The 18,453-nt window shown below is 39.3% G+C and overlaps 1 protein-coding gene and 1 long non-coding RNA gene across 8 annotated transcripts in view; one reads left to right on the plus strand and one right to left on the minus strand.

Moving 5' to 3' along the window:
• sona (sol narae metalloprotease) overlaps positions 1-18,453 on the minus strand; it is a 103,394-nt gene that overhangs the window by 44,469 nt on the left and 40,472 nt on the right. For all 7 annotated transcript variants that reach the window (XR_015533649.1, XM_022058311.2, XM_022058312.2 and 4 more), the window contains exon 2: positions 5,527-5,713. Coding sequence is in view for 6 of the 7 variants with exons in the window: in XM_022058311.2 (XP_021914003.2) it covers positions 5,527-5,613 (87 nt within the window). In the remaining variant the exon portion in view is untranslated. The remainder of the gene's footprint in view (positions 1-5,526; positions 5,714-18,453) is intronic.
• Positions 1-18,453, plus strand: part of LOC147874817 (uncharacterized) — a 66,853-nt gene that overhangs the window by 9,749 nt on the left and 38,651 nt on the right. The gene's annotated exons all lie outside the window — the stretch shown is intronic.

Consider the following 18,453-nt stretch of genomic DNA (forward strand, 5'->3'; position numbering starts at 1 on the left):
AAGCTTTATCCATATTCCTTGTTTCCTAATTTTGATCCTGCCTCTGAATTACGCATATGTTTTCAGCTCGTCGGTTCTAAAACAATATAAAATATCCTAGCCACATTTACATTCGTAGTTATAATAATAGCCGTGTATGTGCTCCAGAAAACGTATAGGTACCAAGTTTATTCAGGCTATTCGAAATATGTATTGTTTCTTCTGCTTCGTTTTATTTTTCATGAAAATAGCCGGTGGCCGTACTTATGAATCGGTCTGTAGTTACTCACGAAGATACCCTCTTATTCGCCTTTGGAGTAAAGGGTTATCTTTTAGAAAGGTTTGTTTCTCTTGGTAATTTTGCTTTCATTCAGCCGTCCTTTGATATAGGCCCGTCTCACGTTTACGTGAACGTTATTACCATTAGAACTCCAAAGAGTACACCTTTCTAATCTTTACTTTCCGTTGGTACAAGTCCTTCAGGCCAGTGATGGATCCAGTGAAATTTATGTGCACTTGTAGGTGTCTGCTCTTAGGTGGGTGATTAGTATTCCGCTTCGGAGTGCAATACGGATCTGCTCTGCACGTGGTCCTTAGCAAGTCGGCACATCTGTTGGAGGTATTGCTCTCATGGAGGGGCGGTAACCTTGGAAACCGTACAGGAATTCATTTTAATATAGTCGTCATTTTATCTTCATCACTTTCGCTTCTGCATAACTCAGCAATTTTACCCATATCTCAGTAACTTATCTCTGTAGTAAAATATCCAAATCATGTTCAGAAGAACGGACACCATTGAGCACAGTCCTTCTTGAGAAGCTGATAGTCGCTCTGATGGACAGAAAATTCCCCGCCTATTATAGTTTATTACTGTGTTCAAGACATTGGACCAAACTTAGAGTCATTTGAATCCAATCCACAAGCTCGCAGCCTCCTACATTAGCCTACGTCTCCCCAAGTGGTGGTATTATTATTAAAATTCCGTGTGCATTTCTTATCCCTCTCATGTGTGCTACATGTCCTGCATATTTCATCCTCTTAGTTCATAAGCCTAATAATATTCGGTGAAGAGCGAAAATTTCGAAGCTGCCCTTTATGCACGTTTTTCTTTCTTTTGACTTCTACTGCCTCCTGCCTCTGAGGTTCATATCTTCTTAAAACTGAATAACGACAACAGCCAGGAAAGAAATGTATCAAAGAGCTGTTTTTTAGTCAGTTATTATATTTTTTGACGTAAATACGTCTATATTTTAGGGTCAGTGTCATTCGGCAAAAAGTGTAACTGCATTGTTATGTTACCTTGGAAACGTCAATTGTTTACTCGGCATTGTTGTTACCTATAAAACATTTCATTACATTACTTTACATTACATTCAGCTACCACAGACCCATCTTAAGCGTAACTAATTCAAGTTAAATAAGCAATGTCTTAATCAAACTTATCTCAGTTGTAAAGCATGTATAAAGGAAATATTTAGAATAAAGCCAATATATAAACTTCCTTTCCGTATAGACGTATTTACGTCAAATTCTCCGGAACCGTGGTTCCACTGACAACTTTTTAAACTGCTGTTTCGTACGGGGACTAGCGAATATCCAGTGCAGTGTAGTCTGCTGTAGTCCGTCCAGTCTGTCGTGGCCCACAATTCATGTGTTTCTTCTCATTCCAAAGATCTCTTGCATCAGAATTGCGAACTGCCAAAGCCTTTGCCCATTCTTCAGGATTCTTTACTTTTCATAATCACGCTGCCATTATTTGACACCACCTAACTTGCAAGTTTATTCCAGTATTGATGCTTAGAATCTGACAGAAAAACATTTTCGGCATTTCAAACGCCCAAAGGTTTTGGTGTGCGGACGGGTCATTAAGGTCTAATATTCCTTTGTAGTAGTTGACGAGAAGAGTAATTTTTTTGTATAACAGAGTGAATATGATGGGGAAAGGAAAGATTAGAAAGCGGGTGTAGGCAATGTGACTGTTTCAGTGCTACCTTTGTAATCTTCTTGCACGACTTTTCACACAGGTGAACATTTACAACACCGTTCACATATTTGTCATCTTATCTTTGACTGACACGTGAAATCGAATCCCGGGTCAGAGGGACGTGCTGTGAGTTTAATTTTTGAGGGGATTCCAGGCAATAAAAGTGTCATCGTAAATTTAAGGTATGTGGGTAAGATATGTAATACTTCATACAGAGAAACTCTCGAGAGTGCTATGTGGGTTTCTAGTGTACAAACAGAAAGTTTGATGTACCAGTGCTAAGTAATCATGAAGGTATACGATTAGGACTGTCAGGATATGAGCAACTTGTCCAACCTCCAGACAAAACACAGACGGACGGAACTATATGAATTTACCTACTCATTCTTTGTACAAAATGTAAAAAGTAGACGTATAATGGAAAAGATCGTTTCCGTCTGTCCGATCTCATATTTCTTCTCTGAAACCACATGTTAGATCGTGATTAAATGTGGTATCGGAAGTCTGCTTCACTGGAATTTGTTATACTGATTTTATTTTGGTTTTGAAACATTTTTCAGTAAGGCATGGAAAAGAATATAACGAATAAATAATTTGGCTTTTTGTAGTGTTGTGTCTCTACTGTTTTATTTCTTTGTACATGTCGCAGACGAGTGAAACAGAACCCCGCGTGGAAATTCTGAGCATTTAGACGCGTATCATTTTGTCAGTATTAAGTACGAGGTGCGATCGGAAAGTTTCAAGACTGTGTCAATAGAGGGCGAACCGGATGTAGTACGAGCTTCTGCCGCTATGGGGTACGGCCTACATTCATAGTGAATCAGTGTGCCAGCCGGCATCATCGAATTAGCATTTGTTTCTTAGTTACGGGCGTTTTGGTAGTGCATTACACCGACCCTCCTGCGATTTCGGAATGGCGTGTGCATCAAATTTTGCCAAAGACTCGCCAAAACGGCTACGGAAACCTATGAAATGCTAAAGCAAGCATTTGGGGAGTCCGCAATGGGTCGTGCACAAACTTTTGTGTGGCATTCACGTTTTAAAAATGGCCGAACCTCTGTCGATGATGACGAGCGTTCTGGACGACCATCTTCGAGCACAACGCCCGAAAATGTTACGAAGATTCGGCAGGCCATTCACGAAGATCGACGTCGTACCATCAACGACTTGTGCGACATTGTTGGGATAGGCTGTGGGACCTGTCAGCTGATTCTAAAGGAAGAACTCCACATGCGACGCATCCTGTCTGAGGACCAGAAGCAGAATCGACTTCTCGTTTGTCAGGAGCTCAAAGATCTTGCAAGAACCGACCCCAACTTCCTTTCTAAGCTCCGTGTGACTTCTTCCTCTTCCCAAAGATGAAAATTCAGCTAAAGGGAAGGAGATTTGAGACGATAGAAGAGATTCAGGCAGAATCGCAGATGGTGCTTGACAGGCTGACAAAGAAAGATTTCCAGGCATGCTTGCAGGCTTGGCAGCGGCGCTGGGATCGTTATGTTCACTCCCAGGGGAACTACTTCGAGGGTGATGGATGAATTTAATACCTGAGATAAGTGTACGGGTAGGCGCAGTATTGAAACTTTCCGATCGCACCTCGTAAGTTCTCTTGAACAGAGGAGGCCAAGTCTGAATCGGGCTGATTGCATGGTGAACGAGCCGCCACTGATTGTTGGTTTCGCGTGGATTGTTGCATGTTGATAGCGTATCTGGTTTCTTTTTCACTCTCGTTTCTTTCCACAACGACCGGAACTTTTACTTTCACAGCCAGTCGGCCGGCTGTTCGCATTGGATCCTCTTTGCAGATCTTAAAAGTCTAGGCATACTTATTTAGAATAGAGATTTCAATGCATGGGTCGCGATCTGTTATATTCATAGAAGTGCAAGTGTGAAGTGGATATCATAAGAAACGAACTATGGAAAGTGCTAGAGGCAACGATCCACATCGCAGCACTGTACAGGAAGTCGTGACTTTATAAAAAGTGCACTGGGAGGAAATAGCCAAATTTGGAGAGATTTTTAATCAAGATCTGGATAAAAATGTTGTGTTGTCAAGTACCCCTTTGTGGACAGTACGGAGTTATGGGTGTTCGAAATTAAACAGAAATTTTTAATATAATGGAGCGTCAATTATGGCATTATTGTTATTTCTGCAATGAACTTTAAAAGTCATAATTTATTGAATTATAAATACACTAGATTTTTATAGTACCTAGTGTACTATCTGCATATATTTAACAATTTAAAGCACCAAGATTATATAAATATTCAGTTCCAACCTCAGAATAAACTCAGCGCGTCCCCGTTTCAAAGATCAACTAGTTAATGCTGTTTCAGGAAATAATTACTGACTATTCCAAGAATACGCTACGGCATTCTGTTTTATCCGACGTGACGTCATTTGATGAAGTATTTTCTTTGTAATTAATTGTCAATATTTCCTCTTATTTTTCATTAGTCCCGGTTTATCTGATATTTTCGATTATCCGACCGTCCTTCGGTCCCGTTTGGGTCGGATAATCTGGACTACTGTAAATGCATAGTAATACCTTTCAAATAGAGTAAAACTATTATACAGTGTTTTAACACACTGTGTAGCAGCACAATTCATTTTACAGAATCATGTTTAATCAGTATTTCACTTCTCTTTTTTTCAGTCTTGAACAGGATACAATCAGTTTGAATCATTGCGCTAGTTGGTCGTGCAAATAAAAGGAACTTCATGATATATTCGTAAAGAGTTGGCAGGTTTGTCGTGATCAAGGCAAGTGTCAGTAATGATTAGACGCTTAACAGATAAAAAGGCTCTCCATTGTGTGTTCTTGCATGTAGTGACAACATAAATATTTCTTTGGTTCAAAAACTGCCAGTGTATTAAAACGTATTCAAAAAGTCAGTAGTAATTACTTCCAAGGACCTTTTGCCAGATATGAATTGATAAGTCTTCGGAAAACTAAAGGACTGAAAACCAAAGCTTTTGTGATCAGTATTTACCAATTTGTAAATGAAATTAACATAAATCCAGGTCTCTAAACAGCATAAGGCTTATACGGATTTCAAGCCTCATAGACTTTGCACTAGATGGGGATGTTTAATTGATTAGACTAGTAAGAACCCTGGTTCCCGTTGTATGTGAGCCTGGATACACACCAGAGGACGAGACGGTGGAAAATTCGTGCTTCTGATGTACTTTTATCACGGAAACCGAACTAAAGACTGTAAGACAACAGACCTAACAACTCGAACAAAGAGATTATTACTCGTTCGTATTCGATAGATGTTGGGTTCTAATCTAGGCCCAGAGACCAGCTATCTCGACTTAACTTTTCGTAGTTTTACTCAGCCAATGCAGAATTCTTTTGGGTGAGTGCTTTGAAATAGGTGACGTTTATTAATACGCTACTATTCGATGGCACATGATCTAAGCGATTGAAAAAACGTCGTCAAATAAGTCTAAAGCCAGCCAACTGCCAGGGCTAAAGCTAGTGGGCGTCTTGAAAGATCCCCTAGAAATTAATATCTGTATTCACAACCTTTGGACCAAGTTGATTTCGTCTGCCACTGACCGTGCTAGAAGAGCTGAGAATCGTCCCCAGGTGTAGGAGCAGCAGAAAGACTTGTATCATCATTCCGCACACTGTTGCAGCCGCCATGTCTGCTTCGGTGACACAGGTGTGGTGTGGTGGCGAGATGTTGGCCGTGGTACTGCTTGCTGGTGGGGAGATGTGCTGACGATGGCGGCACAAGATGTCTCTGCAAGCAAAACACAAAATGTGCATTGTAAGAAGTTCAGTACCAACATCCTCGTTGACTTCAGGTGGTTTAGCGTCCACTGTCATGTCAGAGAACTTTCGTCAAGTATGCGTTGTTTAAAGCGTATATACACAAATACATTTATTAATATAATAATTCGTACGCAGTCTCTGTTTGTTTGCGAAGAGATATAAGCAGAATACAGAAATCTTCAGACTCACTGCTGTGAAAACCTCACGTCTTACAGATGCAAGCAGTTATACCAAATACGCGAAATAAGTTATTCAATGGACGTCTTTTTAGTGTCATACAATATTTTCTGTTCCTTTAAGGGTGTTTGTTATATGTATCCTCCAATTCGTACTCGTATAGCAAAATTACAGCAAACGAGAATGTATGAGACAACTGATGACTGGCCACGCCTTATGCTGCCCGTTTGTGTAGGTTAAGCTAACTTTGTAAGCTGATGCTGAATACATTTCGTTGCTTATAACTTAATTACGCTACCATCGTCCTTCTGTTACGTAAACCGCCATATCTCTACTGACTTGAGACATCACCACCATCAAAGATAAAATTGAAAAATAACATTTATACAAAATATGTCCTTTATTACGTATTACGACTGTATAAATTTGAACTTTTTAAACAGGTATGTAATTGCGTCATTTCAATCTATTCACACTACTAACGGAGGGATTTCCCCGGTTTACCACCTGGAAGAGAATTACGGAACCGTTAAGTCCGTTAGCTTACGCAGAATTAGCATACAGGAACAGATTCAAATTGGCAGTTTATCCCACGAATTACGTATCAAGGTTGTCTATTGTAATATCTGTCATGCTGGCCAATCATATTTGTCTATCAAGCAGGCGGACAGGGTACAAGAAACAGGTTCCGTGCGTAGCCGTGTCCTGGACCGCATTGCTCAGCCTCTGTTTTGACCAATCTCCTTCCGCAAAAGTCGGAAATTAGATACGAAGTTTATGAAGAGTGTGTTTAATATTTCAGGCATTAATTAAGTATGCTAATTATATATCTGCTTATTTTGTTCCTTGTATTAGGGCCAGTTTATTTCTTTTTCAAGAGATAAGTGTCTAGACTGTACTGAAACGAGGCCCAGAGCTGTTACTTCTCTTACTGCATCGTCTATCTTTCGAGTTGGAAGGCGGAGGATCTATTCTAGATCAAGTAGTTTATTTAATCACGTTTCTTGAAATGCAGTCCTTAAACAGAGTTGAAATGTAGAATGATTCTGAATGATAAGTTGTAAATTATGCTGAAATAAACCTGTTTTGAAATTCTGTCTCAGTATTTAACTTGGAAAAATTAAAGAAGCCCACATAAGACCTCGATTTGAATAGTCTGTCTCCAAATTGATGTCGAGTCTGGGACTTCTTGAATACGAAGCTATAATACTATCCTCGATAATAGGAATCGATTTAAGGTTTCTGTTCGAGAATATACAGCCCACGAACTAATTCCTTATCCACAGTTCGACATTATATAACTTATCTCGTTGAAAAATCGTTGTTAAATAAACCAGTATCTGATTATCATACCATGTATTTCCAAGTTTTATTGAAAAATGGAAAGTTTTGTATGATTAAATTATTGGTAATTTATAGATTCGTTTCGATTAATTGTTTAGTTTTCAACTCGGCGTGGAAATAATGTGGTTATTTATTTACTTGCGTACTTCCCTGTAAGGAACAATTTATTCTGCATTTTTATTCATTCTCGTTGCATCAAACTGAAGCCCTTACCTTAAAAGGTACCCCGCGCCAGGTGGTACTGTGCTAGGACTCATAATATTTATATGCTTTCTGTATTTTCGAAATAAAATGGCATTTAGCCTTTAGTGCCATGTAACACCATTGGTATTCAGTCTGCCTTGCCGCTGTCTTTATAAATCTGTGGTAGGAGGCTATTAGGAATTTTTTTATGTTTTCCTATACCCTTCTGTAATGTTCGTGATAATTTTGCACTAAATCACTTTTCGCGGGTTCCAAAGTTGATGGTTGACTGGACGTAATTTATTATGCTTCATGTCCCGAAGATTAACCTTGAGATACAAAACGACATGACCTCTACGGGGCGTGGCGAAACAAAAGAAAGATACAGTCACGGGCCCCATTATGATGAAGTTACTCTACAATTTGATTAGTATTTTCTCTTTAGAATTTAATTATAAGGAGATCTTTGAAGGTCGCAAGTAGCAGAACGTGGCTGAAGGACACAAGGTTCATTACCTAGCAGCACTGGCCTCGAGTGTACGGAATATTCACACTTCGGACATCCTTTTTAAGGCGTGATTTCTTTTTACCTGGAGAAGGATATTTATCGGTATCGTATTTCACGTCATTCTATAGATGTAACACGTCATTTTAGTGTTTGTATGAATAAATGTGCAACTATACATATGTATGAAGAAGTGTCCTGTTGGTTTTCTGGGATTCTTGTCAGAAGACCGTGTCCTTTGATACAGGTTCAACAAATGTTGCGTCCTTGAGCCGGTGAGCAAAGGCTCAAATTATGTTGTGCGCAATTTATTACAGAAATAAATCACGGTTCCTTCGACCACAGAGGCACACTGGAAGCTAGTAGCTTCCCCATAGTGGCATACCAAAATCATCGTTGTTACAGCCACTCATCATCGACTTGGTGTTGAGGAATGGTCGATTAGAGAGAGGTCGATTTGTTGCCTTATTCCATTTTTGCTTAACATTTATTTATTCTCGTGAGATTTTAAATTCTCACACCGAAGTGGGGAATCCTACCATCCCCCAACGTACAGGATAAATAATTGTGTATGAAACCAATTTTTGTTGTTTTTATGTGGTATTAATGTCGAACAGACGCCACGTCGATGTTGTTCTGGGTTGTGACGCCGTGTTAGAACCCAGAAGACCGTCATCGACATTTCCATCGCCGTGAGAAACTCAAATCTCAGCACATTCCATTACTGTTTCGTTACTCTTTTTATCCTATCAGTATGACTGATATTTTCTGACAATGTGGAAGTTTTATATATTTCTTTCTTTCTTATCTGTTCTTAATTTACTATTCTTTGTTTCTTTCTGCCTCTTCGTTCTTTTCTTGTTTCCTTCTGTAACTTATTGTTGATTTCTCTCCATAACACACACACTTTCTTGTCGGATTGATTAACAGAGAATTTAAAGGCTACTCAACTACGTTGATTGTTCTAGATTATAACGAACTTTTGAACTTCCTACCCGGTCCTCTACGGCGAAGTTAGATCTTAGTAAAGTAGTTGTCCGGCATGTTTATTCTAATTGTTCAATAATAAAGTGCCTCTTTATAACGAAATACTGGACCAACAACGTCAACACCTGGTGTGACAAAACATTATACGTCCAACAGGAAGACCAGAGTCTTGCATTATATCTTCCACTACATTAATCTTTTATCCAAATGGTAATGGAGGCCTGTGTCAGTTGACAGTAATGAATTGTTTCTTTATGACATGCACTCGAAGTTTCATACGATATATCGAACAGTAAATAGGACGAAAACCTTAAATTAATTATGTTGTCTTCTCTAAGCGTAGGGTAAAGTGCTTGCTGCCTCCATCATCAGGGCGATGAGGTAGCAAGTACCTCTGAAACGTCGGTAACCTTCTGCCAGATTACACGGCGCTACAACCCAGAAGGCAGCCATTTTCAACTCTCTCCTTATCTTGTGAAGGCCTCATCCCCTATCCAAATCCCTTACTGCTTGTTCTATAACAGAAGAGGCCGCGGTTTTAATTATCCTGAAGAGCTGGATCAGTATTGCTTCTCCGTTACATAGCTGTTTGCCTGAAGAAACTACTAACATAATTATACATATTTTGTTTTAATAATCCATCATTTGCAGAAAGATAAGTGTTTGAATGTGAACTTTGGTACTGAGTGATTATCACTCTTGATTCTTATTCAGGAGATTCTGAGTTAAAATCCCGGCTTGGAAACTGAGGAGCGTAGCATCATGTTTATTGTTTTCTTCAGTCCCCCCCAGGCAAAACGTGATGATGTATTTTTGGTCTGTTAAGTTAGTAACTGAAACAATGGATAGCCAAGTAATACCCTGAAAGGCGAACTGTGTATTGCACATGTGACCTTCCGGTTGAGTAATTGAAGGTGATGATAATTAATTCTTGTTTTCCCTTTCCTGATACGTTGGTTAGTACGCAGCAAGCAATCTTATGCTCTCTCAACTTCTTTTATATTTAAGTTACGTGTGATTGGAATGTTTCTGTGTGCAATTGCCTTTAGAACTCGATTCTTCGTTATCTGACATACTCGTACATGACGTTCTGGTGACGAATTTATTAATGGAGAACTATTTGTCAATTTTTCTATGACGAAGTGCGATATTTAGTGTTTAAAAAGTACAAATAAACGTAAGCACCTTTTGCGTAACACTTTAAAGTATATATCATTTCAGTGACACACACAACAAACGTCAATTTTTATTGTAAGATGACGATAACTGCTGTTATTCCATTAAAATTTATAATAGTGAAGATATTAAAACTCCTCAGTGTGGATGAGAAATATTCTGCCTACTATTCTTTAAATTGATTTCATAAAATAATTTTATTGTGTTGGTAACATTATATATCCTTCTGCGCGGACATCAAATATCTGCTATCACTTCGTTTAATCGTCGAACCTTTTCAAAGTTTTGGTTTCCTGACCTTTTACATCTTCCTTATATCAGTCTTCGGTCATTTTTTTATCGTTCTAACAATTTATTTTGATATCCTTCCCTTTATCTAATTATAGGGCCTGCCTCCCAGCTTATCACTAATATATTTGATGCGTTTAATATGGTCATTCTGTATTTTCCGCTGGCTCTGATGAAACTCATGTTTATTACGTAGTTTTGTAGAAATGTTATTTTCATTCTTTGTATGTCCTTGTACTTGTGGTCCCAGTGGTGTGAATTTGCTTTCATTTCTATATGTTGCTTGGAATTGTCGTATTCCCTTATAATTGATCGTATCTGTAATGTTTACTTAAGTTTAAGACCATAAATATTTTCCTTCATCAGATTCAAGTCGGCTTTCAATGTCATACTTGTTTATTTAGCGCATTTAAATCACTGAAAAGACATAAGGTACAAATCATTTATCTTCTTCTGTCTTCACTAGCCCAGCAGTAAACAAATAAATATCTGCCTATTTGTTACTCTTAGCACGAGAAGAAATGTTGTTTAGCCTCAGGTTAGCCGAGCCTTTGACTTCACTTTCAGTCAGAAGATCACCTGTAATTACATATCCTTAGTTCTTCCTGTTTGAAAGATGCGTGTTGGACTGAACTTACAGGTCGAAAATGTCGTGTCCGAATTGAATGTTCTTGTATCTCGAAATAAGACGAGGCAGACGTCTGATCCCGATAGTATCGTCCCTCAACTACGAGTGAAAGTTACAGTGAGTGGAAACTTCTTTTTAGCACGTGCGAGTTTCAATAATGCGAATAATTGCGAATATTACTCAGTCATTTTAAATTAAAAACATAGTAATAACATAAAATAAACGAAGATTAGATGGACGTGGCTTGTATTACGCATGGGAGAGATGATAAATGCGTACACAATTTTGTATTGAAAGCCCAAAAGGACGCCCTGGATGTAGATGGAATGATAACATTAAAATGGTTCTTAAATGTGATTTAAGTGAATTAAGACCAAACTTCGTCCAGAGTACACGGTACAACAACCCAGAAAACAGTCTTTATCATACTCGCTGCCGTGAGAACGTAAAATCTCAACTTATTACAAGTCCTTTGTGACTTCCCACACTCTTTCGGCTGAAGCTGTTAGCAGCGGGCTTGCCTGTTTACATTAATTCTTATTTTGTTCTCTTGTTGTATCAGAGCAGAGTTTGATTGAAACTTTATAATATAAAAACGGTAATATCCATAACAAGACGTACAAAGAACCATAAAAATTAAACCATACACAACCTGATACGTCTTCTGAAGGGAAGGTACCACTTGAGGGACTGAGACTTGGAAAGATAATATTAGTGTGGATATTAAGTAAGTATGTTAGGTTGTGGACTGAATTCAGCTGGCTTAGGATAGAGTTCACGGTAATGAACTTTCGGGTTCCATGATAGGGAATTTCTTGACCATCTAAGCGACTGTCAGCTTCTTAATAAGGACCCAAATTCATGGGGTTTGGTATTTTCATAATTTCCTCGTTCCGGTAATCGCGGGCTCCTGAATTTACGTTATCTAAATATTACGTACGTAGGTTCATATCCCACGATAGGCATGAATGTTTGTACACTTTTTTTAGAAATGGGTTGTAATGCCCAGAAAAATATGTAGCCCTTTCATGATTGAGGGATATAATGAATATTTCATTGTCACAATGACTTGTAAATATCTCGTGTTTTTAACTACGTAAAAAAATTTGGAAAGTGAGGTACTTAGCAAAAAAGTTGTATCATTTATCATGCTGTTAAAAGTCATTTATAATGAGTTAAAGCATATGATTGGTTACTGTAACAGTGTCTATAGGCCATTTGTACCGGTCCAAGGTTAAGGTATGTTCCAAGCAACAAGTATGTATGTTATTGCCAAGTCGCTTGAATCTGTGTCATCTAGTACAAAACAGAGTGCCACCAGCTGCTGTACTACTGCTCACTTTCTTCACTCGAAATTTCTTTCTAGAAAATCATCTTACACTTCATTCGCGTTTCTTCTTCTCAAGCTCCTACTGATTGGGTCTCTGGTCTGTTCCAATTCAGAATTGACTTCTAAAGCTCTTTAGACATGTTTTGGGACTCCTGTGACGGGATCGCCCCATCGCAATGCCTTCACAACACAAAGCGACACAACGCAGCAAAACATGGACCAACATCGTTGCATTGTTCGGGATTCGAACCCAAGACCCTGGTGTTGAGCGGTGCAATTCCGTTTACGTCTCTGAAGTCGTAGTTATATGAATATAAAATCAGTCGTCTATTAGATCGCTTTGAGGACGCATGTGGGGATAGATCAAACTGGCAGATTGTTTGACTGACAGAATAAAATGATTGTATCACGATGACGACATTGTTTTTCTAGGTTGTGACTCCATGTATAATCACCTTAGGATATCCAGTGTCTCGGCTGGTATTTGAACAACGGACCTCAGATACGTTATCGCTTCTGTTTTCTTGGCCAAATCTGCCACCGTAGGTTCGTCACTTCTGAGACTAGTCGATCAGTGGAACGTATATAATTTTGGACCACATCCAACTAGAAATGTCATTGTCCCACATCTTTAAAACAGAAATGTTGATCTTATTATTTGATTTGCGTTACAATGCATTTGGCGAGCGATTGTTTGGCTCAGAATGGCGCGTTTTCCATTTCATTGCACGCAGTCAAATTTGTAGAGATGCTTAAGGCTAAAATGTTTTGATTTATTTAATTAAGGGCTAAGGGGGACATATATATATATATATATATATATATATATATATATATATATATATATTCATTTGGCGAGAACATTGCTCGAGGCTGTAATTTTCTTGCTGATTCACTCACGAAATGACAGTTCTCTGCCTCAAACCGTTTTAAATCCCACAACATGAAAGCCTTGACTCCACGCATTAGACCAGTGAATATTAATGACATTTATTCCGAGAATAACGCCATCTTGCCCCTTTGCAGGTGGGGGTCTTTTGAATATTTTGATCTCACGAACCACGTTCTTCTAGACGTACTTAATAAAAGAAGTTCCGCCTGTACTTTAAGAAACTGTCAATTTTATTTTTTTGAAGTAGGCACGTTATGGTACAAGGGCCATCGGCGTTATGTGAATATTCATACTGGTAACATAAGGAAGAGTCGTATACTGGGAACGACCCGTTCTTCAAGTGCCTGAGCACTGCGGGTCCCAACTTTTCGTTGGCTTGATCTATGGACATTCGGTAGGACTCCTTGGACGAGGGATCGGCCCGTCGCAAGGCCTCTGCCTGTACACAGGACAGCACAACAGAGAAAAACGCGGACAAACATCCATGGCTTGAGTGGGATTCGAACCCACGGTCCCAGTGACCAAGCGGCACAAGGCCCACGCCTCAGACCGCGGCCACTACAGTAGCTGTAAACTTACTTAAAGTTTCAAAAACAGATATTTGTGTATCGTTTACTGAAGCTATTAACACGAAACCTGAGCTAACGTATGACGGAGCGCTGATATACTAATCAAAATCCGTGATTCATTTTACCCTGCAAAATGGATTGGTCGTGGTGACTAGATCCTATGGACGGCAAGGTCACCCGACTTCACTCCGTCGGACTTTTTTATTATTAATCTTTCTTTAAGATGAGAATTAAGGTTCTCACAGTAGCGAACAAGAAGATGATTGTCTTACGGGTTATCGTGTCGTGTAGTCTGGTAGAATAAGACTTCGCTCTGATGATGATGAGGCAGTAAGCAGCTCTGTAACTTCGGTCAGCTTCTACCAGACTCCATAACGCAACATCCCAGAACACAGTCGTCTTCATATTCGTCGCCGTGACAACCGGCAATCTCACAAACTGATTGCCCTGTCATTCAAGTAATTCCCTGGAACCTGATGATTGATTGCCCTGTTCACAAGATCCCACCGCAGGTCACGTTAATCCAGTACACACCCTCACATCATATCTCTTAGACACCGCAGCTAATAAATAAATTACAGAATACAGACAAAAAATCATGTTGTCATATTTTATTTTGGATATATAATAAAACTGCAATTCGTGATCATTTGACAGCACTGTTATTAGTGTTTCAGCCAAATAATATTCTTTCCTTAGCTAATTATCAAGAATATTATGCCCGTGTATATAGAATTAAGAGGTTGGGGCATTATTCAATATAATTTTTTGACACTTTCATGAAGGGACTGAGGAAACCACATAAACATTCGGGATAGCCGGTCTCCGGACCGAGATTTGAAGGCGGAGCTTCCCATATTTGAAGCAGGAGTGCCAACCACTCTGCCGCGATAGACGAAAGACGTTCGATTCCCGGCACGGGAAGAGGTGTCTTCTTTGCGGGCTCTGGGGCCCACCTGACCCCCTATCGAATAAGTACGGGGCGGGGGGGGGGGGGTCTCTCCCTGGCGTAAAGCGAACGTTGAAGCTGTCCATCTATTACCAAGTTTAATGCATAATCATTACGTGTTTTCCCTTGTGTTCATGTCGTCATGCTTAACGGGACGTCTTTGCCATTTGCATGTCGGAATACAGTATTTGTTTATTGGTCTGTACTGAAGGATGTTGTCGGTTTTTGCAATCTGCCGTTAAGTTTATCCTGTAGAGAGTGAAAAGGGCGAAATAATATAAGAGATGACTTCGCTGGAAGAAAGCAAAATCACTCTCATCACCATCGTTGTCGAAATGGCGAATACCGAACTTGGAAATGGGGTCAATGGACCAGCGCAAGAAAACACCCTGAAGCAAACCGGCAGTCGCACAATCTGCGACATCATAGTGTGGTAAGTTACCGTTTTGTGGAGCCTCAAGATTTTCCACTCGAACAGATGTGAAAACGAAGCATTACTTTCGATTATTCTGCTAACCATTTACCGAACATCAACGAGAAATCCTTTAGGTGAAATGCAAAATAATATTTAGTATTTATTTTCCCTTTACGTTGCTTTGCTTATGCAGTTTAGCTTCGTAGCTTAATGATAGTTCGATTCTTATAATAGACTAGTAGTATACTTAATTCAGGCGCCGTAGCCTGTTTTAAGCAAGTGTTCTGTTTATGTATAATTGTGTCCCTTGGAGTTTTATCGCATCATCATTCCAATTTTGAGCCTTATTTTTTGAACGCATATATGAATGAATGAATGTTGAAACCGGTCATGTCTGTCTGTTCGTCTGTCCGCACGATTCAATCCTAGAACTGCTGGTTGGATTTGGATGAAGTTCGGTATGGACATTAAGCTATTGAGATCTACCCTAAAATTTTACTTTTCAGTATCCTACAATTGTTAAAACCAACATGGCGAGCAAAAACACTTATGACGTTAAATCAACACAAGCACCACTTGATCTATACAATGATGGAAGGTCACAGGTCTTAGAAAAATACAAAAGTTTGGTATAGAAATTCTTTGAAGAATGTAAAATAACAATATGGCGTCTGAAGGGAAGAAATGTTCGACTTTACCAAGTTTTGATGCAGCGACCCTATATATACACGAGTTCTTTATTGTGATGCTGTGTCGTATCCTTATTGTTTTGCTGAACGAAATTAAGCCATTAAGCTTACGTTATCTGTATAGTTTTAAATTAAAGCAACTGGCGTAATTTTTTTATTAACAGTTTCAGTGACTTCGTGTCAAAATAGTTTGAAACTAATTGCAATGTAAAATTCACATGTTTATAATTCTAAGTTGGACTACACAATTCCCAGAGAAGTCCTTGGTCTCTTAATTAGTTTTTTTTCGTAAATGTGAGTAAAGAATGGTCAGGAAACGACCAACTTCACTTTGTTTAACCTTTCTTATTTTGATCCTGTTCCACAATTGCCATCGAGTCAATCCATTATGCATGCATTAATATTGGTTTCTCTAAAAGGAACAACCAAAGATACGCGTCGGGCCCAATGCACTGTAACTTGTAGGCCATTTCCGTTGTTATGCCTGTCCTTCGCGTATCTTTGTAAATCTCTCCGTGAAACTGTCTGACCTCATCCGACTTCCGCCCTAACCTTATGAGATCAAACAATGGCCTATAATGTCGCACGAACAATCATTTTATCAGTACTTCCAAACCAGTTCTGATATACCTGGCCAACAGCCTCTTCCCGTTAACTTTCATATCCCAATTCTAAATCACGAGTAGGAAATAAGATGAAAAAGGACCCCTGGAGCTTTTGTAATAAGGTCATTTAGACCAAGAATTTAGCTTGTCACTACCACAGCGTAACACATACATAGACGACCATGATACTGATATCTTAATTGCTCCATATTTGAAAAACCTACAACCCAGACGACAAGCAGTTAACTGCTAAAAACTCAGCGATCAGATTAGATCACGCTGAACCCTTTCCGATGTGCATGGTCGTTTACGTGTTAGATTCCCACACGAAGCGTTCTTCAGTTCTCATCTTATTACATCATCACTTTCTCATCTTAGAGTCTGATTTTTTTTTCTCGGTTGTATGAGTATTTAGGTTACAGAATGGAAAGATGTTTTACTTCGGGGCATAAAACACAATTCGTGTTACTGTTTCTGCGCAATATTTTCGCACTGATGTATGATCCCATCTGTGTCTGTTGTTAAGTATAAGAATTTAAATGGTTCGTTATTTTCTTGCTTGATGGGAATAACTGCCCGTGTTTCGTGGGTCCGTGGTCAGAACGTCTTTAAATTGCGGATAAATGAGGCATCTTCCCGAAATCTGAATGGAGAGGCGGATGAAAGCGAAGAAAACTGTGAGGAAGCTGATATTTACGCCGAGATTCGAACTTAGTAACTTGCAGTTCAGGATTTACAACCACTGCACGGTTTCATGTTTAGGCACTATCCCACGTGTATCCGGAAGAACTGAGGAAAACAAGAAACATCCGATTTATCTTTGAACCTACTCGGTGTAAGAATCACGCAGGAAATGCACTGGGCTGAAGTTAAAACCCAATGACTTGGAAAGGTTGCTTTCATCTGTCGATAATTCAGATTAAGTTTGAGGGACTGTTTTTTATCACCGGAATTGTGAATTTCGAGTCACAGATTACCCTCTGCCCCACACCTTCTGTATAACACATTGGTTTGTCTACACAGTGGGTTCGTATGTCTGTCGCCCACACGAAGTTGCCGCTGCGAAGAACGAATTCGTCCACAGTCCTTCTGTCGTTAACTTTCACTGCATCTTAGTGCACACTTTTTGATAGCTTTCACGCAGTAATCTCCTGTGAGATTTATTTGGCTGCTGCCAGTTTTCTGGCGACGGGAAAAGTAGATGATCTGGAAACACTATAAAAGCTTACTTCACACCTGGCCGGGGTTCAGTCCATCCGTGACTTTGTGCAACTGAAGGACCAAGCACTTGTGAGAACTAGTAATTATATAACAAATCAAATTTGTGTTCATGATGAAATTAAGATCTGGTCACATTCTGGAATTAATAGCTACCATTCAGTTCAAAATCTTTTTTTGTCTTTCTGTATCATATCTGAGTACCTAAATATTAAAATATATAAAATCATAATTTTATTTATTGTTTTAAATGGGTATGAGACTTGTATTCCTACACTGACAAAGAGGAAGAACACAGATTTAGGATGTTTGAGAACAGAGTGCGGAGAAGAATATTTGTATCAGACAGTGAGAGAGATGAAGTAACAGGTGATTATGTAAAACTCATAATGAGACGCTTCATAACTTGTGCTCTTGAACTAATATTATTGTGATAATTAAATCGCTAAGAGAAAGGTGCAGAAGGGTGAGGGGAAGCAAGACGCCTGTGCTCCCCGTTTTTACATCCCTCCCTCCTCTCCGTACCTCGGCTGGCCGGCCATCAACGAAGCTCAGTAATGTCTTAAGATAAGTACACATGCAGTTACTACTGCAAGAACAACACTGAAAACCGCAGAGAATCTTATGTACCCCGATCGGGATTCTAAACCTCCATCCTGCTATTTGCTCGTTCCAAAGTTCTGATCCGAGGGTTAAAGCGCCAATGGAACCCGCATAACAAGGGATCACGTGATGACCACGCACTCTTCTGTG

Source organism: Zootermopsis nevadensis, unplaced genomic scaffold, assembly GCF_977971745.1.
Source record: "Zootermopsis nevadensis isolate Lab colony 2312 unplaced genomic scaffold, Znev_1.0 Znev_ptg000004l, whole genome shotgun sequence".
NCBI classification, from domain to species: Eukaryota; Metazoa; Arthropoda; class Insecta; order Blattodea; family Termopsidae; genus Zootermopsis; species Zootermopsis nevadensis.